The 23,573-nt window shown below is 42.8% G+C and overlaps 1 protein-coding gene across 2 annotated transcripts in view; it reads right to left on the bottom strand.

Moving 5' to 3' along the window:
- Positions 1 to 23,573, bottom strand: part of LOC118174326 — a 153,214-nt gene that overhangs the window by 111,837 nt on the left and 17,804 nt on the right. For both annotated transcript variants that reach the window (XR_004754616.1, XM_035339599.1), the window contains exons 2-4: positions 22,137 to 22,193; positions 21,386 to 21,447; positions 756 to 824 (exon numbers count right to left, since the gene is read on the bottom strand). Coding sequence is in view for 1 of the 2 variants with exons in the window: in XM_035339599.1 (XP_035195490.1) it covers positions 756 to 801 (46 nt within the window). In the remaining variant the exon portion in view is untranslated. The remainder of the gene's footprint in view (positions 1 to 755; positions 825 to 21,385; positions 21,448 to 22,136; positions 22,194 to 23,573) is intronic.

Genomic DNA, 23,573 nt, shown 5'->3' with positions numbered 1-23,573 from the left:
ATTTTTTTTCCCCCAGATTTTAGCAGTTAATAAATGTGCTATTTTGCTTTAGAGAAACTGAACATTTTGCTTTCTCTGACAGGGTGTTGGAGGCTCAGTGCCACCCTTAATTACCACAAACCATTGGCAATCTATTGACTTAGGTGGAGCTATAGCACTTTGTAACAACTGAAGACCCGGTCTCCAACATGCTATGAAAATCAAGTTTTCCTGGAAATGCAGCACACTGAACTTACAAGCTAAATAGGGAAAATGTTTTCCTTTGTGGGCTTGTTTTACTGCACAGCCAGTTAGTAAGGCACCCAGCATTATGGCAACCTGGTAATTTTATGGTGCTGCTTTAGAAAGAGATGCTCCAAGTAAGAGGCTTAAACATTCAACTTGGCCATATCCCTGCCAATTTCTCTACAATATTTTCTGCCATGAGGACTAAGATTACGCTGCTTTTGGCTCATGGCATTTTAGCACAACCATTCTAAAACAAATACAAAAAACCTACATAGACAGAAGTTCAAACTATATATATATATACACATATATATATATGTATGGGAAAATTATTCTTTCTCCAGGCTCTGCAGTCTTCAAAGTGGCTGAACTAGCTCAGTTCAAGTTTCCAGAAATAGCCTTTTCAGGCACACAGAGAGCTCGTAAAATGGGAGGTGAAATTTTGAGAGATGGCAACAGGGGACTGGGACAGAAGCTGTTAAGCCACCCTGGCCATTTTCTGTGCTTGTGCTCCCACCGTGACTCACCAGCCAGCTGCACTGAGCTGGGATCCCGAGCCCCACGTCCTCTCATTTGCTCCAGCAGTTCTTTTAAATCTGCAAAAGAAGTTAGAGACAAAACAGAAAAATGAGTCTGGTGACTTATGTAGGTGGATGATTAATTGCTCTGAGATTGCAGCCATGATTACAGAGCTTTCATCTCAGGTGACACTAATTAGGTTTCTTATTCTTCTGCACACACACATGGTATTAGAGCAACTTCACTGCAAGAGTGCCAGGGAGGTTGCTTGCAAAGTCCCTCAGCTTATCATCACCAACCAACCAGCCTTAAAAACTACTCATCCCATACATGGCTTATTGAAGTAAGGCATCATCTTGGTTTATGCAGGCCTCTGCTCAGGACAAAGCACGTTAACTGAGTTTAGGAATACAGTTTTACCAATCACCTGGTTTAAATCAATGCCCAGGTATACCAGTCCTCCAGCTGCAGAACAGCCAAACAGGAACCAAATCTGTTGCACACACAGCCCAGAGTCAACATGAGCATTTTTCATACTGGTATTTGGGTAAAGCTCAGGCAAAGCCAACAGCCGTAGGAGACATCTGCATTGCCCTAGGCCCAGTGGAGTTGAGGAGGACCTGGGGTAGGTTTGTAAGGGGTCCAGAGTAGCTGGCTACTGATGCCACACAGGTTCTGACCCACCAGCCTCAAAAGGCATGGCAGGGGGAGAGTGTACAGTCCCTGCCCTGGTTTGTAAATATAAGTACAGTCAAAGAGAGCCATGTGCCCTGATGGGCACGGGGATGCTTTCTGCAGAGCATGGGGAGTTCAGCTGGTTGCATGAGGGATGTGGAGTAAGGCTGCTCATGCAGGGAAACAAGGAGGAGGTAGAGGGACAAAGCAAAGCATGGGAAAGGACGTGGGAAATTCAGGAGGCAGAAAATGAAATGGACTATAAGTGCTTATTCAACATAAATATTTCTCACCCTGGGAGAACCCTGTTTTTCTGAGCATATCCAACATCATGGCCTCACATGGAACAAATTAACTTGCAGCCATGACCTACATTAGGATCAGAAAAGACTGTTCTAGCTAAAACAAAGTTGTGAGCTGATGTTGTCAAAATACTGAGCTGTTGTTTTCTTGCAGCCTTTAGGATGATCCCCTGCAGCAAAAGGCTTCAATGTATTCAACAGCAGAGCATGTCTGCTAATAGCTTTCAAGCATTTAAATCTTCAAATCCCTGGGAAGCATGGCTATCCCTCAGTCATTAGCCTCATTTGATCTAATGGGACAAGCACAAACAAGAGCAAAACCTACAAATCGCAGCAGTGGAAACAACGTTTCCCAGAAACATCCAGTAGGTGTGAAATATCTGGAGTCCCCAGCAAAACCACATCAAACCAGTGATATATATACGTACTTGGCACATCTGTGCTGGTTTTGAAATTGCTTTAGACCTTTTGAATCATATCCAAAGCAGCAAAAAGCCAGTCTAATCTCATCTTCTGCAGAAAAGACAAAGCAATATTTGTTCGTTCAAGTGGCTCATGCACAAATATGAGTGTTGTACACAGAAGTCAAACCAAACATAAACACTTTCTAGCATAAAGGGCATATCCTATTTTTTAAGCCATTTTTTTTACAAACTGAAGATGCCATCCTAAGAAAGCAGAGGTGGGTCTTAAGCAGCACATTGAGTTGCAAGTACAGGAACAAAGCTGTTCCCTTCCTTCTGCTTGGTTTTCCCATCTCTGTACATTTTCAGCAGTCAGGCTCTTGCCTTCCCTTACACTCCCTGTGTCCCAAATTCAGCCTGCACTTCCCATGCAGAAATTACCCTCCTGAGAAAGGATTTGCAGCAGCCTACCATAACAAAAAACTCCACTGTGCTCCTCCTGCCACTCCATTCCCCAAGGCTTCAGCAAGTTGCTTCCTAACCCGCGAGCAAACAGCCCTCACCGATGAACTGAAATACCAAGTTGCAATTAGGGAGGCTGCAGTTGATGACACACATGCAGAAAAGTATGACAAGACTGATGAGACAGAAGGAGTGCCACCAAATGTCATCAGACATTATCAGCCATTGCTGGGCCTGGAGCTCTCCCAGGGAAGCTTGCCAAGGAGGCAAGAGAGTACAAAGTCTGCAACTCGGTGGCAAGTAGCCTCAGAGAGTTTAAGAGACCCGGAGCTGTCGGATATAAATCTCCAAAGGCTGGTGAAAAAAACTAGTGAAAGCAAGTAAAGCAGCAGGGAGAGAACTCTGGAAGCAAATGATAGAGCATCACCGAACCATATGCAACCCTACAAAGATAATGGCCCTAAATTACCTCTCACTTGCATTGGTTCATTAAGAATTTGATAGAGCTCTACTGGTGCTGCTGGAAGCCTGCTCAGAGAGCTAAGTGGACTCTGGATCAGGCCCTGGGACTGGAAAATATATTAGGTCATAAAGTACAGTATTACATATTTTATAAGGGAACAGCTATCAACATCTGCTCCACCCATGGAACATACAAAAAACAGCTGGAAATAAGAACAGCTGTGCATATCCCAGGCTCTCTTTAGCTGCAGCTTCTTCCAGCTACTCCTGAGCTCATGCTAGAAAGACATTTCTACAGCTCCCTGTCTGTAGGAGGAATCTTACAACACTGAGAAAACAATTATGCTCAGTGACATATGTGAGTAAAATAATTGTAGCATAAATAAGATATGCTTGACATTATTGTCAATTATTTGCAGTAACCTCTGCATATGCAAATGCGGATGATGAGAGCTGTGTTCACAGGCACCTTTAATAAGCACTTCTTACATCACAAATTTTCAGCCAAGGTTTTGGCATTTGCTAGCCTGATTTAAAACTCTTCTAGGACTACAGTCCAAGTCAGAACAACCATTGCTTATACATAAGATCCTCCTGTTAAGGTCTGCACGGAACAATGGGCAACAGGGGACATGTAGCGGGTGGAGATGCTGCTAATGAGACTACTACGTATTCTCAAGGCAGAGATTTTTAGACTTGTACTAAATTACCTGCCTCTTGGGCAAAATTCCTCCCTCACACGGCTGATTTTGATCACACATTCGGCACTAGATCCATTTGCAAGTCTACCACTATGTCATCTGCACTTCCAAGTGGGGAAAGAGAGATATTAATCTGTAGACGGATGGATCTGTGCTGCAATCTGGACAATTTTGCATTTCATTTATTTTCCGTCATGTCTGGGAGTTGGATCCAAATGGTGGTCTTTCATCATGACTTTCCTCCTCCTTTAGTGGTATAAACGGGAGCATGTGTTACATTGAACAGGCTGCTTGATCATTGGATCTAAACATCCAACAATTGATAGAGAAATTCACTCAGCTTTCTGGCATGTAATCCTGGCTCCCTGGGAATAACCGGCAGGTAATTAATTGTCATAAGTACTTCTGTTTATTTACCTCAAATAAAGGATAAGAAACACAAAATGCTTTGCTTTGCAGAGCGCTCCTATAAAATACATCTGTCTGGATAGCATGCCTGAGAGATGCTCAGAGTTTTCCTTACCAAACCAAACTAACCACGAGCTCTGTTTGGAAAAGACTGACAGTGTGCCTCAGGCTGCTTTTAGCTGTGCTCACGTGGAAATGTCACACCACACAGGTCTCCTTTGTAACCCCCCCAAGAACGGATATTGCTTCCCAGGAACAGGAACAGCTCCCCAGCTGTCTCATGGCCTAAGCTGATGGAGAAACGGATGTCACTCTGTGTGGATGACTGGGAGATTGCAGGGTTTTCAGCTCTGTGGAGTAACAGTAGCCTCAAGTCGCACATATGACAGGTTCTAATCATTCATTAGCTCTGACTGTGCCAGAATTACAGAAATCTTTACACATGATACTTCCAGTGACTGGTGCTGCTGATGTGCTGGGCACATCTGTCCCGACGTTTTAGATGAAATCAAAAATCTCCTATCTGATTTCATCCATGGATAAGAAGAACAACTAAAACAATTGCCCAGTCATGACAGAGAAGCCAGAAGGTGAGAATACCTGCCAGTTTAACATGAGCATAGCCCTGATGCAGAGGAGTTCCTGAGGGATGTGTATCTGTGACGGCAGTTCCCCCTCCCAGCCCTTAATAGAAATGTGTCGCCACTGAGGTTGAAGAGCACAGAGAATACCAATAATGTGAAGTATTTGGGCCACATTATATATAACAGCCTATTGAAGTTAACTTTTAATAAATATGCTAACACAAAGGAAATTCCAAAACACTGGATGACTGCTGATGTGGTGCCAAGAGTCAAAAGCAGAATGGTGATGGCCCAGGTGACTGTAGGCAAGTTGGCCAGTGTCAGTGCTAAGAAAAGCAGTGGAAAGCTGACAAAGCTTCAATTAATAAAGGCAATTCATTAAAATAATAAAGTATAGCAATATAATTAACACCAGTAATCATGATTTTATGGAAAACAGGTCTCATCATATAAATGTGATTTCATTCATTGATGAGATTACGAGTTTGGTTGATAAAGATAGCTGCATAGATGTAACACTCTTGGAGTTGGTGAGTCATATGGCTTAGCAGAACACAACATGGTGATTATAAAAACATTAGGACACATCTGTAGTAGAGAGGCTGTTTGTAGCATGAAATGGTTGTGTGCCAACCACAGTCTGGAGCTTCAGCAATGGGCTGCAGCTTCTGACATGTGGGAACCAACATCAGAAGATAAGAAGAGATTAACCGTGGAGAGCAATGGCCAGTCTTGAGTAATTCAGGGCACTTAAGATATATTTTAATGCAGTCAAATGAAAATTTTCACAGCTATCAATGAGGAACATAGGCCATGCCTGCAGCAAGGAGGACTATGCAGAAAGATAGAAAGCCATGAGTCAGGACAAAGTTAAACCACTGGAAATGAGCCTTCCTTTTTTTTTTTTTTTCTTTTTTCTTTTTGATCCTATGATACGCTAAAAGAATAGAACACGGGAAGTGGAGGGGGGAGTATTTTTATCCCTGCACACAGCCACTTTCCTGTTTTAGCATCTGCATTTTTTAAGGCTGCTGAAAATTGGAGTAAAGAAGAAGACTAAAACTATTCAGCAAAATATTTTACATATTATTTATGGAGTTTAATCAGTTTAATTAACCAGCAAGACCATGGAAAGGTGACTTGATTACAGTGTGTTCACAAAGACAAAAGAAAACATGGGGTATCAAAGGACCCTTTCATCTAATGAAGCAAAGCATAACTAGAGCCAAGGTCCTAAATGTGAAGCCATACAATTTTAAGTGATCAATTATGAACACATTTTAATAGGAAAAGTTATAAACTGCTTCTATAAAATACTGAGGAAATGGTGGATTCTGCAGTTTTAAGCGTATACAAATCAAAACTAGATGTTAGTCACTTCTCTGAAAAAAATAATCAACCAAATACAAGTTTTTAGGATAAATATAGGGGTAACTAGCCTTCATTAAACAAAATGCCAAAGTAAATGATCTCATGGTTATTTCTAGTCTTACACTAAATGAAACCCTGAAGAAACAGACCGCTTCTCCTGTAAAATAAATAAATAAATAAATAAATTCAAGATGACTTCTGGTTTTCAGCCAGTTCCAAACATGCCTTAAATTTTTCAGAGTTTTGACTGTTTTTCCCATTCTTCGTTGAGTATTTCAAGCAGATCAGTACAAATATTGATAAAAACATATTTCCTACCAAAAAGGAGATTGTTCAGTCAATAATTTCCATTGGCATTCATATATTTTTACATGTTTATGATGGTCTTTACAAAGTGCTTGATTCCTCTCCTCAATTCCTGGTGAAAACCAGGACACTTTGTCATTGAAACGTCCATACAATTTTGGTTTGTAATTTTTTTCGTACCCATATTTAACATTTTGTGAGTAGTCAATGAAGTGAACAAACCTGATGTATAAAGTGGTTGTTTATTCCTACCTTCACATCCCAGAAGTTACATCACCAACCTCTGCTAAGGTTTTTCATTCCTGTAGCATGTGATGGGACCCCATTAGCGCGGTGGAACAGTCTCTCACTGCATCACTGTATGTGGCATCGTATTTTTTGCATATCTCCATTGCTATGCGATAGATGAACTTAACAACAACTACATGGTAAAATAGCATTTATGTAAACTTGGGGCCAGATACAAAGTGCATTAAAGAAAATGGAGAATTTGAATTGACTTAATGGAATAGGGCCTCCAGGACCAGTTGTCTCCCCAGTTCCTTATGTTGCATCTTAGTTCTTTCCATCGGTTTTGTTGGGACAAACTCTGCAAGGAGGCTCTGTGTAGGGCCCTGATGTCTGAGCCAAGATCTCTGGGAGGAAGGCTTGGAAATAGCCGAGGGGGAAGGCGCTGGTGCTGCTTCACGTGCTCTGACCCACTCAACTCGGCTTACACCCACAGAGAGAAAAACTAAAGAAACTCTGCTGGTCTGGCAGCAAGGTCAAGGCTGGGCTTTTTGTTAGCAATATGGCCAGACACGTGTTGGCTTATCCTACTGGGGAATTCCAGTTTGGGAAAACAAAGGATGAAGTGGTATTTCCTATTGAAAAGCATACACTCTGCTGCGACCTACAGGCCACAGCTGGTATACTCCTGCCAAGAATTGCCTTTTTTGGGGTAAGATATTTTTTGCTTTGTGGTAATGGAGCTCTTCAGTATCAATGAAAGGAGAATTAGGTGCACTCTGTTCCCAAAACTCTTTGCTACCAAGCACTAACATGCTGTCATCCATCCATCTCCCACCCGGGCATTTACAGCTACTCTCTCTCTATCTGTAGCACTGTGTTCACAAAGTCCCAAAATAATCCTCCTCCATACATTTGTATGAGGTATATTTGAAACAAGCACACAGCAGAGTCAGTCGGAGCTGCACACTTCGTACCAACCTCCCTCCAAATGACATGCAGGACCTGGGGACAAACTACACCTGAGGAGTCAGTATGGAGTAACCTTGGGCATTTTCACTACATTTTCTCCAACTATCAACTTTGAGAGCACAATTAGCCAAGCAGCCAAGCCTGTATTTCAATTCCAGTACTGCAAACACATGAAGCTATTAATGTTTGGAAGAATCTTCTCTTCTCCTCCACCCCCAGGGAGCTCACAGCCCCTTGGTTTTGCTGACAAACATCAAAATTCATCCGGTCAAAACACCACTAGTAGTTATGGGAAAAATCAATCAGGGACTCCAAGGAAGCTTGCTGGGCTGGCAGTGGTCCCTCTCACCATCTGTTTTTCCCTTTGCATCATTTTGCTGTTCGGGGATGGCTGCAACCATCAAAATTACAAAGTAAAAATAACATGGCCGATTACTGCACAAATAATAAATCACCACATCACCTAGAAGACAGGTACAAGTAGGGCTTAGAAGCTGTGCTTTTCTGGTCTTTCAACACTCGTTTGTCGCTCACTTATCCACCGTGCTTTTGAACATCCCCTCACACGAGCGCTTCATGGGCTGTCAATGATTTGCTTGAATCATACACATTTCCAAATAACTGCATGGCCCAGTACCTAATAGTGAGCTCAGAAATCAGAAGCAGTTTGTAAATCATTCACAGATCAAACGGAGAACGAAGCCTTGGAAAGTACTATTTGAACAGCTAGAATATACTTAGCAATATTGCAACAAAATGTTGGTACGTCGAAATCAATAGGATCTGACAGACTAAGTACAACTCTGCAGTCACGACGTGAGTTTAACTAACTTCAGAAATATTACCTAGACTGGGTGAAGATGAAAATTGGCCTTTTCCTTTACTGAGGGAAGAAAACAACAATTTTGTGCACCGTGGTCGCGTACAGACTTCACCTCCCTGCTGCCTTGCCACCCTCCTGATAAGAAACCGCTTAACGTCCCCGACCCAGGGTGCTCTGATTTTGCTGATTCTCCGAAGGAAGTCAAGACATGCAACATGCCTTCGGTTCAGACGTGGCCAGAGCCCGGAACGAAGCAGCGTGACAGGACGTGCACCAGAGCTGCAGCGAGGGATGAGTCAGCCTCCTCCGGCCATAAATCTCCGTCATTGCAAAAATCCCTTCCATTTATTCCAGCTGATCCTTTCCCCTGATTAATTTTGCAATGGAGTAATTTTAAAAGCACAGTTACCTTCTCTGAAGGAGGTACAGGATCTCACGGGGAGAGCATTGCTAGCTCACATGATTTTTATCTCGAGTCTTGTGTTTTTTTTTAGTGTTTTTCAGCTTTGGCTGCCAGGAGCATGCAATGACATGAGGATCTCAGCTAGCTCCTCTCTTAGTTTTTATTAACAGTAATTTTCTAGACTTTATGATTGTACCCTGAAGACCCAGAAATCAGAACACAAAGTAAAAAGGGGCCAATTTAGTCCATTTAACCATAATTTTTAAGACCTCTGTGCAATTCACGAAAGCCTGACTCAAGATACTTTTTTTCTACCCAAGTTGGCAGTGCTTTTTCCTTTTCAACCTCACTAAACTGTCCCTTAATATTATTCTAATTTAATAGCCTAGGTTATTAAAGAAGTGGGGAATACAAACTCTCTGGAGGCAGAACAGCTACCTGTGATATTTTTTCGGATGCTTGCAAAGGGCTTGGTGGTGCTGGCTGGGGAAGGAGGTGATCAGAGCATGGTGCTGGTGGGAGGAACAGCACCTTATGCAAAGTAAGTCCCCATGCTTGTGGCAGAGTCTGTACTCTGCACAAGGTCATCTCCTTCTTCCCTTTCCACAGGACTGCAACTAGAGCCAGCGTAGACTCAAGGAAACACTTTGAAACAGAAAAGGGAAAATTACACTTCTTCTTGCACTTCTCCAGCTCCCAAGCTGGGTTTCTCCACCACCTCTCAGGGTGCCAGAGTTGTGCACACCATGGGTACATCTGAAGTGTCACTGCTCTTCAAAACAGAAAGGCATGCAAATAAATAGGGGGTTTAATCCTCTGCTCTGCTCTCTCCTTGGCATTCAGAAAGGGTTTTGCTAAGGCCTGCTGCTGAGAGGGCCAGCACTGCCCTGTGGCTGGCAGTACTGAGAGCCCATAAAACAAGAAGACAACCAGATTTGCCCCTGCAGAGGCAGCTGACCATCAGAGCTGCAGTATGCTTCAGGGACTGGCAGGAAGCTGTGAGCAAGTCACCTTTTCCTCTCTCAGAGAAGCAGCTTTCCTGCCAGTGGTTCAGGGACCAGAGCTTGCAAAGGAACCGCCTCTGCCCAAAACATTGCAGTAAAATATGCTCTGGGTGCCTGCTCCCCTGCTCCCCATAACGCTCTTACTAGCTGGTGGCCATAACAGGACTTCTGTTATACTTGGCATCTTCCTGAAAGCCTCACCTACTGAAAGCATTTAACTGAGAATTTTAACCTTGAGAACAAGCAAAACAAAAACCAGCTAGTTAGCTCTGATGATTTTGGATAAAAGCTCAAAACCAACCTGGGCTTCCCTTGAAGGCACCAAAGGCAAATGGAAATGTTGCCAGATTTCATATTTGGTTTTTAGATTTTGTAGTCTTAAAGCCAAGCTCCTACTTTTAGAGGACCTGACATCATCCTTGCACGGGAGGAGGCATTAACAGCTTAGCTGGGCATTATCTTTGAGAGAAAAATCATTTACCAGATATTAGCTATCTCCAGATAGTAATGGGCCAGTGAAAAAAAATGTGTTTTGCTTAAGTGTTCATTACCATTGCGAGTTTCGCTTGCTTTAAAACAACTTGCATATTAAGCAGCAATAATGTAAGCCTCATTAAGGGCTGCCCATATGTCTGCCACTGAAAGGACACACAGCTCTGGTACTATGGGGAAAAAAAAGAAAAAAAAAAAGAAAAAAAAAAAGAAAAAAAGGCTTGCAATGGTAAGCTGTTCCCAGCCCTCTCGACTGGTGTTCCCACCCTGCCAAGCCCCTCATCCAGGCAGAGGCTCCCACTTCTGCTGCTGGATTTCAGTCTTTCACCACCTGCACTCATTCATCCTCTCTTTTACAAAGAGCTACTCACATATCTTTCCCTGTGTCAAGTGTTATATTACTCTAAGTGCAAAAGAAATTACTGGTATGCCCATCGCTAAATTGGGCTACCAGGGAAATAAAGGGATATTCAAGGAGGATGAGCGAGCATATCAAAACCTAGCACTAAGGAGGCATTCATCCCAGTACAAATGGAGAATTATGCTTACTTGTACCAAGCTTTGCACCAGAGAAGAGAGAGACCCAGGGAGCTAGGCCTCAACGCTTGATAATATATATAATATCTTGAGGAGAAGGGCATTGACAAATTGAACATGTAAATATGCAGAATTACATTTGTAAACTTGCAGTTATATATTTGCACACAAAGATGTAGATTTCTAAGCATGCTGCATATTCTGGGGATGTGGAGATTTGGCTCTGAGTGAAAAATATAACGTTTGGTGTATTAATAGTCAGACCCAAATCAATAATGGAAGAATTTCACCCAGAGCTGTAAGATGTGTTTTATTTTTCATGCCTCTAAGCAATGAATATTGGTGTTTTCTGCAATGTATAATACAAAAGAACTTTAGTTTCTTCCAAACATGCATTTTTATTAAGTTAGAGAAATAAAAATTCTGACCTTGAAGCACAGCCATACTAACATTAATAAACTACAAAATAGGTACGATCCAGTTTATCATTATGACTCAGTACGATGAGATTAGCTAATCATGCAGCTTAATTTCCCAACATCTATATGCTGTTACTGTTTGTTTGTAGTTCTGGCAGACAAGCCTCAAAAGGATGAAAAACATGATTAACGTTTTATTTACATTTTCTTTAAGTATCAGCAGCATTATATTACAGACAACACTTTTAATCACCTAGCCAGTTGTGTGTTTATAAAGCACTACTTGCCCATAAATTCTGAGCCCTGATTTATTTTCTGACAAATCATTGCTGGGTTTATGTGCGAACCTACGGAGCTTGATCTAACTCTCATCTAAGTTGAGAATCAACAGCTGTCACAGACCTCTGGGGATTCGACCAGGTCCAACTGGTATTTTTCCAGTCCCTAGCAGTCACACGACAGCATCTGAGACCTTGCAGCTTCATCTCAGAACTAAAAGTCACGTTAAATTTACAGATTTCTAGCCAGCCCTACAAAAGGCGGAGGTGAGGATGCTTTTACAAAGAGCAGACCCCAGCTCCCACAGACCACAAGAAACCACACTAACACATAAAACAGCCATAAATGAGGGGGCACCAAGGCTTCAAGAGCACTGGTACCCCTGATTTCTCTTGCCTTTGTGCCCAGACGCTGCCTGCCCAGTACCTCAACTCCTGCTTCCTAGAGGGGAGGGAGAGCTGCAAGGAACTGGGATGGGCATTCAGCACCCTCAATCCTATCCTTATTTTAAGTCATCTCCCCCAGGAAGTCAGAGTCAGAATGACTGAATAGTTCATCCTAGCTTGTCAAAGCATGAATATGGTCTGGGGTGTTTTCTTAAGGGGTTTTGTCCAGCTTACATTGAAATGATTCAACTGATGGGGGTTCCACAATCAAGCAGACTTTGCTGCTTGGAAAAGTACTCCAACAGCCAGCTTACATTTCCTTCTGCACGTTTTCATGCTGTCCCTACCCACAGTGCCTCCTTTCCACCACCTGACACAGCTTTTCCTGTGTTTTTCAAGCAGCTTCCCCTTTCCCACCGCCCTGCCTTCTGCATGGGATGGAGCAAGGGGAAAGGTTGGCTCCTGTAAAACGTAGCTTTAAGCCCAGATTTACTTCCAAGGTCTAGGGAATATTTGCTCCTTGGTTGCAGTCTCAGCACAAACTGGTGATCTTGAAACAGATCCCCTGCCCTGGGGATGTCTCCTACATTGCTACTGACAGCTGAATTACTCACCTCCCCGGAGCTTTTATTTAAGCCATGCATGTTTCTTTAGGCATCCCTCCCTTTACAACCCTCCTGCCCAAACAGACATCCCTCCGATCTGTCCAAGGGAGCTTTTGTTCCCCCAACCCACTCTATAGAAACGAGGCCCTCTGCAAATTGCAGGCCATCCTTTCAATTATATTTCTATAGTAATGCTGGCACATTAGTTCCACTTATCCTTGGTTAATAGTTCAGCTTATATTCAAACAGCCATTAACATAAAATCAACACAGCAATTTCATATGAATTCTCTTATCATTAATCCATTTAGAGTGGATACACAGTTCACACTTCAAATTCACTTAATTATTGACTTAATAACATTTAAAGAGGCCATGGTCTTTGGCTCCATTGGAATGTAATCTTTTTTTCCCCTTTCCCTGCTTTTACAGCTTTTCTGCAGAAGTTAATCTTGCAAGGTTTGAACAAGGTTTGGAGGTGCAACATCTCTGGGAGAAACCCCCATCTAATTATTTGTCTCCCAGATTTGATTCAACTCTTCTCTCCTTGTCATTGCCCACATTCAATGATGTTGTTTGCACTTCACTGCCTGTTACCGGGCAAAAGCAATTGGAAGCAGCGGGTCTTGCGCTTCACTTTGAAAGACGTCAGGTTAAGACTTGCCTGAATCCTTGCATAATTTGTGCCACTGCTGGAGGCCTTTCCTGGAGATTTGTCTGTTTCCTGTATGACTCTGGGCTATAGCCACAGATCTGGGAAGGAGCAGAGAAACATCCGGGAGCTGTGGGGAAATGTGTGCCCAGCTGGCACGCATCCCCTCCTGCCAGGGACCCAAGTGACAACAGAGGAGGGCGCTCAGCATCACACAGTGCCTGGGCTGGACCCCACCTCGCTGCCATACAAGGCAGTGCTGTCTAACCAAAAACAGATAAGTCCATGCTGGGCATTCTGCTTGGCAAAGACTCTGAAAACTGCTGGATCCATCCCTGTGATCACGGTAGTCCACTTCATCAACCTAAAGCCACAAATGTTTTCTCCAGCTACGCTGGAAGCCGTATCCAGCAGTATAGACGTATCCTAAACACCATTTCTCCTCTCCAAGACATCAGGGCAAACCCAGCATCCCCACTGGCCACAGTACATTTGCAGCAGTATATTGGCAGGAAACCTGCTCTATTACAGACACCAGTGGAGACTAATTGCATCAGCACGAAGCATTCAGCTTTCTGCTGGACAAGGGTCATTGGAGTCTAAGAGGCTCTGCTGCTTTTTGCTGCCTTTCACAGGGAAGTGAGCACTTGGAAGATCCTATCAATGGGCAGGAGCCCAATTTTATTAATGCATCTTGCCACAGATGTCAGCAAAAGCGGAATCAGATGCACCGTGCTGCAGGATATAAGCAAATGTTTTCATTCAGACGTTGTAGAAAGAGGAGAACATCCCAGGATAGATGATAACTGTTGTGTGTGGTTTCTTCTTTTCAATTGGGCCTTAGGGTGTTTCCCACATCTTTACCACACTCAGCACCATTCCCTCTTAATTCAGGCACAGGGGAATTTACAAGTAGCAGTGTGTTCTTGGGGCTGCCTTTAAAGGAACGGGCAGGTGCTAGATAAAACCAGGTAAAGCTTTGCACCCATGTTATTACTTGTTTGGTTATCGCTCCAAGATAAAATGTTTTTTCTTATTTGAGGTTTATGTGCACCAGTAAAAGCAGCCCTTTGTTGCTTAATGTCTACTGAGGCATCTGCTTAATTTATAAGGTGACACTGCAGTCATGCTTTTACTATAAGACACAACAAAAATAATATCAAACGGAGTCAAAAGTGCTCCCAAAATGCTCTGTGACATTTCACAAATACAACCAAACATCTCCCTGCTCTTCCTAAATTTCCTGCAGATTTTCTTAGCATTGCATTTACAAAACACAGCCCTCATGAACAGTTTCTCTAAACAAGGTCCAAGCTGAATTTCAGGCACTCTGCAGATCAGCTCCCACCACAGAGCACGCTGATCTCCCACTCATTTGGAAGAAAGAGCCATCCAAAATGTTATACAATGCAATGGGGCTTCACATTACTCATGATCTACCTTATTTTGGGGTAGGGTTTTTTGTTTGTTTGTTTTTGTTTTCTTGTTTTGTTTTTGTTGTGTTTTTAAGTGCATCAAGTATGCACTGCTGTCCATGTGGGGTTTTGCTGTAGGATGCCACATATTTTTCTATTGTCTTTTTCCTTTCCCCAAAGCCACAGAATGCTCCCCTGCCCTGTATTTTATGGTGTTTGGTTTTTGTTGTTTTTTTTTGGGGGGGGGGATTTGGTGTTATGGCTTTATATATTTGGCAGAAAAGTGGAAAGTAGCTGTTCTCAAAATTTCACTGCAATGGTTTGCCATTTGTCTGAGACTGTTCTACTTTGTGGAAGAAGTCAGTTTCAACGAAGATACATGCAGGGAAAAAACAAAAACAAAACAAAACAAAACAAAACAAAACAAAACAAAAAAAAACAGCTGTCTGTTCCTAGCCCTGGAGTGGTCAAACAATGCTCAGGACCAGAAATATTTGCCTCTAGGAGCTAGCAAGTGGAAGAGGTCTGCATGAGACGTTTAGTTCCTGCATAGACAGAAAGCTCTTCTCTAACAGAGAAGTCACCTATGCTTTTTTGGCTGTGTTTTGTCCAGCTTTAGATTTGCTTTCAATTCAGCACCCCAGAACAGGGTGGAGTCCAGGTCCAAAAGCCCATGGTCATTTGAATCCCTCTTTCTCTGCAAGCCAAACTTCTCTCATTTGATATGGCCAGAAGGATGGGGAAATGCTTTAATGGGGCCTTAGAGAGAGCATAGAGCTGCTCGATACGAAGCATCCTCCAAGCCCACGTTCACACCCCAGCTCCACACTGCTCCCAGCACCTGCTGCCTGGCATGGCTGTCCTCTCACCAGCAGAAGAGCGCCTCTCTCCCAGTGCAGGTTATTCCTCCAAGCCCAGGACTGGCTCACATTAGGATGGATTTGCGGGTGCAGTTTGACCACACACATCCCTAGGGGAAACAGAGCTCACACCCATACAAATTCATTTGTCAGGATAGCTCCAGTTGGTTCTCTGAGCCAACAAGCTATTAGAGCAAAAGGACATCATTGCTATATCTGTGCCTCCAATTAAAGCTCTTCTCCAAAATCAAACAACTGTAGAAAACCACATTTCTGTCGAGAAGTAAGGTAAGGGTCAGCATTCAAGAAAATATTTTTATTTTTGGAAGGAAATACATATATAGTCCTGATCATTTTTTCACTTCAGTAAAAGAAATCATGGGTGGATACTGTTATGAAACAGTTTTGAAGAGAGGTCACAAAAAGGCAGGGAAAAATGGCTATTTAGAATTAGAGGAAAAGCTCATGTTCCAGCACACTATGATTTTACTCCAGCAACTAGGAAAGATGGGTGAGAAAAATTAAATAAATCATAATATTATTTCATTATTTATGTGTGAATAAAGGCATTGGAAACAGATTTGAAATAGGAAGGTAAGCCAATTTTGTAGTTACTAGCAATAAAATGTTAACTCAGCATTAGCTGCAACCAGTACAGTGCCTTTCACTCCACTGATTGATCTTAATTGGCTAAATGAATGCACTTCATTTTCAGATTTTATTGCCAGCATCTTCTGCCACTTTCTATTACAATCCATTATGTAAGATACCTGATGATCATACCTGAATATCCTTCCACTTCGTTCTCACTTTCTTCCTCTGATTAATTAGTTGGTTTCAGCAAACCTTGGGCACACAAGTCCCATTGCTCCCCAAAAGACAGCAGCCTGCCAGCTGCTGACAGCCAAGCATCAGTGCAGCAAGGGACTACAGCACGCCAGCAAGCCTAAACCATGCTACATCCAACCTGACCAAGAGCAAATAATTCTTCCACCTGAGCCTCTGCCTTGCTCAGGTGTTGCACTGCAGAGGAGACTGCTTTGGTTCATTTATACCTTTCCACTTAAGGATGTTTGTGCATTTTTCACGGGATCCCTATATATAGATGTTTAATGAGAGTTGCGTGTGTTTCAATATTCTTTTTAAACCTAGGTAATGTTAAGATATGTCTCTGAGTTTTACTCTGGGTTTCAGGGTGTGATCTTCATTCTCCACAGAGACGGGCTATATGAAGGGGAAGGTGGGGGAGGAAAGCCCAAGAATTTGGATAATGTGAAAACTGTATTACTTGAGTTATTGACAAAAGAACTTATTCACTTAGAAGGGAAATATTTCCTGAAATAGGAGACAGTGCAACAGCAAAATTATATTTTGTGTAACATTAATCATAAAAGCATAGGCGCTCCAGCACTCACATAATGAACGGTATATTACAGCCAAGTTACCAGAGGAACACAGGCCTGTATTTGGGTTATTTGTCCCTGGGGGCTTCAGTCAGAGCTCATCGTGCAGCCTCAGTGTACAATATGCTGTGTGTGCTGCTCTAATATTGCACATAGCACCGGCTGGATCTCTGAACAGAAGGGAAAGCGTGCTAGCACAATCCCTAGAATCTATATTCATAGGAGCGAGTGAGGTAGTGAATATGCAGAGAGCAGCAATGCAGATAATTAAGAGGAGAAAAAAGGCAAAAAAAATCTGAGGGAGAGAAATGGACAATCTAAACTCTGTTACTGTTTTGAAGAAGGAGTCTTCCAAGGAAAGAAAGCCCTACTGCTTGGTTCTGAGTTAGTCTAATGACAGGGGGATGATACCAGTACAGTGATTGGGTACTGCTGAAGAATAAGAAGTCTTTTTGCCCTTACCACAAAACAAATTCAAGATATGCTCATCCCTACAAGACAAACCTTGCAGCCTGTTAAGGTTAGCAATTTTTGCAAGTAATGCCTGCATGCTGACATGGTTCGAAGCCCAACTCAGAGCAAAGGACAGAATTTCCCCAGCCTCCAAACGGGGAAATTGAAACCTGCAGACAATGCCTCTGTCCAGTCCCAGTCTCCAAAAGAAAGTACATCTGGAATCAACAATTAGGGGTTTGCTTTCACTATCAGAATCATAATTCTTCTATAACACAGTATATATCAATGTCTTATTTTCTTTTTCAAACTGATGCCTGCTAATGTTTGCCTCCTAGAAAATGGCTCTTCCAAGTTCTGGCTGCACTTAGCTTTTATCTCATATAAAGATCTTTATCTTATCTACTGCATGAGTCAAGCAGGGGAGAAGGCTTCCTTATCTTTCCTAGCCAACAGGGAAGAGCCTAATGAAAAAATCTGTTGTTCTTCTCTAACAGTCTGCTTGCAGCTCCCATTGAGGCTCTGATATCCAACAGAGATACACCGATACCCATCACACTGCTACAAACATTTACTTAGATCCAAATCACACATCTGACTTACTCTATAAGAGCCCAGACAGCCTTTAATTGTATTCTCCTCCATCTTCTGTACTTCAGAGCATTAAACATTACTATATTGTAATTCTCAATTGGCAAGTTTCTTCATTAATATTAAAGAGAACTGTTTACACATTAAAGGTAATTCGGATTAAGATAGCAGTCTTCATGCTGCCATTGCTGTTTCCTCAGTAACACCTTGTGCAGACCATTGTCATTCCAAAACCTCCTCCTAGGAGCAGATCTTTATTTTGGGTATTTGTTGATTTCAGAAGTTAGTAACTCTGCCGCCACTGTCACTAAGTTGTCCTGAAGCGATTTAATCCTTCCAGAGCAAAGCATTAATGAGTCTAACACCTAAAGGGGAAGCACGGGAAGACCACTCCAGCTGAAGTGCTAGGAAGTGTTTTGTCTTGGGTAATTTATTCGTGCACAGGAAGGAAAATAAGTTATCCCAGCATATGCTACCTTTCATGTCATTAAAACTTTCACCCAGGGATTTATGCAGATAAAAAGTTTTTCTGAATTAGGAACACCAGAAAATCAATTCATCAGGTCTACCAAAGACCACAGGCATGAATGGCTTTGTTTTCCTTTATAAAAATGTAATTAAAATACCAATTCCATCTTCTCCTTGCATCAAACTTGTGAAAAGGAGCCATTTTCTCACAATAAATTCCTAAAGATTTCATGACATGAGCAGCAGAGCATAGTAGCAGTGCATAATAAATCAGTACAAATTCTGGCTGTGGCTAAAGGGTTTACAGAAAGCTCTCTATCCATTTCACACTCCAAAATCTGAATTATAATTAATTTCAGGAATCAACCAACCTACCCTTACTTTAAAAATGTCAAGCTGAGGAGTGCATTATGTGAGATTACAATTACAATTAATCAGAACTGCAAGCGCACGCACACACATCTTCCCACTTAAATTCCTTGGCCAAAAAAATGTTACAGCAGCCCTGACAGATACTAAATGATCTTTTCAAATAATGCTCACAGGTGATAAATGTTGCAGTTTTGCAGCCTTGTTCTAATACAGAGCTTTTCAGCAGCAACCAGGCATCATCTGACAAGTCCTGCGTTAGCTCTAACAACGCGCTGATGGCAGTGACAGCTTTCTTTCTCTCACTTTTGCTATCCCATCTGGAAGGAACTCCAGGGATGGAAGAGCCCAGCATGCTAAATTATATAAAAAATTATCAGCATTCAAGGAACATTAAGCATAACTCTTAGGACAACGTTGTTATTTACTCATTTTCTTGAACAGATTAATTGAATTATCCATAGCTGCTGCTCTTTTAAGCCCTGATAGTGCTTTCCAGCCCTACATTGTCCTGCTGAACACCATGGGGCTTTCTCTGCTGAGGTCTGATGATCTTTAAAATGTGACTGGGACTCATGGTGTCCAAATGTCCTCGCAGAAAGCAGCTTCAGTGTTCAACAGCAGAGCTCTGACATGGTTTTACTTATGACGGGAGTGAAGACGAGGGACAGGGTGATATGGGCACCCAGCAGGTGTTGTCCCTCTCCATGCAGGGTCCTTCCCATTCCCTTCTCTGCTCCCTGTCTCTGCCCTCCTGTGGCCAACAAGCAGGGAGAGAGGTGATCCAGGCCACGAACCCCTCTGGTGATAAAAGCAGACCAAAGTATGAGAATTGATGAGAATTCATGAAGCCCTGAGGCAGGACGAGCTTTCCATCCCCTCTTCTGCAGGAGCACTGACTCGCCTCTCCTCCTGCCCACACCTACCCTCTCCTCCTGCCTGGTGAGCACACGAAGGAAAGGCACAGCCTTCCCTGCCTCAGCTCCCGAGGAGCTAACCGAAAAGCTGCACACAGCCTATGCCAGGCACTGGCCGCAGAAATATCATTCTGCTTCACTGCCGCCTGCATGGGGAGAGGAACAAAGATAACTGGTCCCTAATTTAATACGAAATAAAAGCACCTCATTTTCCATTTATCTACCCGCAGAGCTATTTTTGTCCAGTTCACTGGGAGAATGGCTACATTCTGGTGTGCCTAAAATATTTCGCTTCTTTAATCACTGCTCGGGCTCCTACCTGCAGTACATGAACCGAGCCAACAAGAGCAAGTTAGTGCAGCCACCAGGCAGAGACCAAATTCTTCTCTCATCAATTATTTGGACTGCTATTGTTTCGAGCAGTTTCTCCTCTTAATAAAAGTGATTGCAGCTGAATGTTTGGCTGCTTCTTTACGAAGTGCCAAGACTTGTTATTTCATCACTCATGCATTCTTATTGGGTATCCTCTGCAAGGGCTTTATGTAAGGGATGAGCTTTGTCTGGCTGACAAAGTATGACTGAAGTACAAGCCAGGAGCTGGAGGACAGATTCATACTCACAGTGCTGTTGCTGGTTTCCCATGTAACAATTAATAAAAAAGCACCCTTCTTTTGTCCCACTTTGAGGTGAAGCTGGCAATGCATTTTGGAGAGGGGATAAAAAAGTCTGGGCAGATTCCACCCCTCTGGTGAAAGGAGGAAGACATGGCCCCTCTGTCCTTCCCTGCAGGGAAGGGCTGGCAGAGCACAGGGAAATCACATCCCTAACAAAGCTCTTCACTACACAGCGAGCTAAATGCAGGGACCAATTGATGAAGACCTACAGGCTACAGTAAGTTTTTCTTTTCTTGTAGGGCACAGTTAGGATATCCTCTTCCAAAAAAAAAAAATCTCTACACAAATTCCACTCCACCTCCAGAGCAATTCCAAGGGCCTGTGGGTGGGAAAGGGGAGTCTGGAAGAACCGATCAGCCCTATCAGAGGGCTAAAATCAGGCCCACACCTCCCCAGAACAAGAACAGCAAACAGTGAGAAGGAATTGAGACTTCTTTAGCCCTGTGCTGGCAAATCTCATCACACAAATAGTCAGGAGAATGAGTTCTGCTCTGAGAGCCAAAGCAGAAAAGGTGCTGAGGGTGATTACTCTGACATCAGAAGGAAGACTCAGGGCTAAACCACCAGGGCATCGTGGTGCCACATTGCTCTGCCGGTGCAAGTGAGCTCAGAAATTCGAACAGGATTCAAAGCTAGGCAACATAACATCTCGCCTGCTCTCAGTGAGTTGAAATTTTATTCCTGTAAGAATAGTTTTGATCCCATTTATGTTTAAGACACTTGCCTGCTGGAAATGAAGCTCTCTTAAAAACAGTAACTGCGGTAACTAAATGCCATGAAGTGATTTATTCTGCTAGCAACGTCATACATGTCCCTCATGGCATAACAGAAGATATTCTTAATCCTGGTTGTGTGGAGCCCTACAATCTCTGCAATGATGAAAATCTTATTTTGGACTTATTTTTAGAACTGGATTTCACAGGTGCCTTATGTCACGAAGAAGACAGAGGTTACAGTCATGTGCATAACTGATTCCTAACAAAGCCACATATATCTGGTTTTGAAAATACTTACTCACTCAGACCACAGAAGAAAGGTCCCCTCTTCAAGCCAACTCACGTCACATAGCCAAGCACCTGCATGCACATACATGAGCAGCACGAAAATCAAACTGAGCGAGAGAAGAGGTTTGCACACAACCTCCACCAGCTATGAAGGGACATCCACCTAGTCCCATTTGCCCCGATCCAGAAGACTAGCCCCACAGCCACCAGAATGATACAGGTCTTACAGAAGTCCTCATTGTCAATGGCATTACCTCTGTTACTGTGTGGAAGTAATTTCACTTCCCTTTAGTTCACTTTTTTTGGAAAGTGAGAATAAAAGTATTGCTCTATTGAATTATCTTTGAGTTCTCCCAATTTACTTTTGAGATCTCCCAATGGCAATTGACAGTCTGGGTTACTGCAGGTAGATCAGCCCAAGACCAGCACTGGCAAAGCACATCAGGCACCCTCAACCTTGGAGGTCTAATTACAGTTCTAAGTTCTGGTGGGAACAGAGCTTAACTCAGGATATGAAGAAATCGTCTTGAACCTACTCTATAAATTGGTTTAAGAGATGAAAATTAAATGGTATAATTACAAAGGTTAACAAACTCAAGGGAGTCATTAGACAAACGGTGAAAAGATCGGTTTTAAAAGAGCAGAATCAAAGATAATGGAATTCAACCACTTCAATGCAGTTTTCCTCATTTTCCTCGATTGAGGGAAGAGTAAGTCTACGTCAAACAAAAGCATTAGATGATAACTTCTGAAATATTTACCTTTGAGTATTAGGTTTAAATGAGGCTTTATAAGGTAAGGGTTGGTCACTATTTAACCTGCAGCAGTGGAAAAATATGCAAGACATTAAACATGATCTATCATTATTGCTATAATCCATCATTTCCTAATCCCTTAACTCTTAGGGAGGATTTAAAATAAATTGTATAAGATTTAGTAAACAAATATACCACACACAGGAAGCTGAAAATGAAACAGACTACCTGAGAAGGAAGTGTATATACTGCAAGTGAGGCTAAGGAAAAGTTTTCTGAAGTACTTCTATGAATTAAGAACCTAATTCTCATTTATGGGAACGCTTAGGAGCTATGATAAGGGACAGACTTCTTCCACATTTTTTTTTTACTAAAATTACATGACAGGAGTACTTATTCAATAATTTTTATGACAACAAAAATGCGTGATGTAAAAAGGCTCCTGGAGCTCCTGATTGCTTTCATTTCATTTCTCACCACAAAAATGAAACAAGAGACTGAAGGGAAGATTATATTCAGGTTTCTCATTATTAATGGTGAAGGAAGTAGTTGCCTTAATGCATTTGATTACATCTTAATAATCTCAGCCACCCAGATCCTTTTTAAACATGCCAAATTCTGTAACAGAAAAGCCTCTTTCCAGCAGCGAACTGTTCAGTCCTGACCACTGACAAGTTGTGACAACTGCACTGAGCCTTCTGGGAGAGTGTAAATATAACTGGCTTTGTACCCACGTGAGTATCAGCTGTCGACAGGGGAGTGTTATCAAAGCTGCAAGGCAGGCAGGGCCATGCTCTGCAAAAACTTTCCTAAGGTTCTTCAAGAATAATAAAGAGAGCCATGCACGTGCGCACGTAGGGAAGGGTTGCTCGGTGAGCATGCAATGCAAGGGCTGACCTGTGGATCCCTGATGTGCCCAAGCCGCTGCTGCCCTCAGAGTTAATCCTGGAATAAAGAGCAGGCTGAAGAAAGCTCTGCACCTGATGCGTCCAAGCACTGATAGGGCTGGCAATCAAATGTGCCAAGCTGCATCTTCGAAAGAAAAAGAAAAATCCATCATCAGAGTACTGCTGGAACATCCTGAGCCTGCAAAGGTCCTTCCTGGATTTGAGCTGGAGCAGTGCAGAAGACTTGGAGGAGCAGCTTCCCTTTTCCTCTTCTGTCTGTTTTATACCTCTCACTTTCAGGTCCCTCCTGAAGGGCTTCCCAGCCCAGCTTTGCAGAACTTGCACCGCAGCTTATTAACCACATCAGTCTCAGTCCTTTGCCTACCTCCCAACAGACTCAAAATTCAGGACTAGAACTGAGGCTCCTTTGTGAGGAGCAAGTTAGTGGTCAAGGGGAAAGAGCAAGAAGGCAAGCCCACGCCCCAGCTTCCCTGGGAAAACAGGCCTTTCAGCAACGGCTGTGTCCGACCAGTTTTATCTCCTGCATCACCTGCTG

The sequence above is a fragment of the Oxyura jamaicensis genome, chromosome 14, assembly GCF_011077185.1.
Source record: "Oxyura jamaicensis isolate SHBP4307 breed ruddy duck chromosome 14, BPBGC_Ojam_1.0, whole genome shotgun sequence".
NCBI classification, from domain to species: Eukaryota; Metazoa; Chordata; class Aves; order Anseriformes; family Anatidae; genus Oxyura; species Oxyura jamaicensis.
The sequence above is the reverse complement of the archived record's forward strand: the minus strand, read 5'-3'. Positions and strand labels throughout refer to the sequence as shown.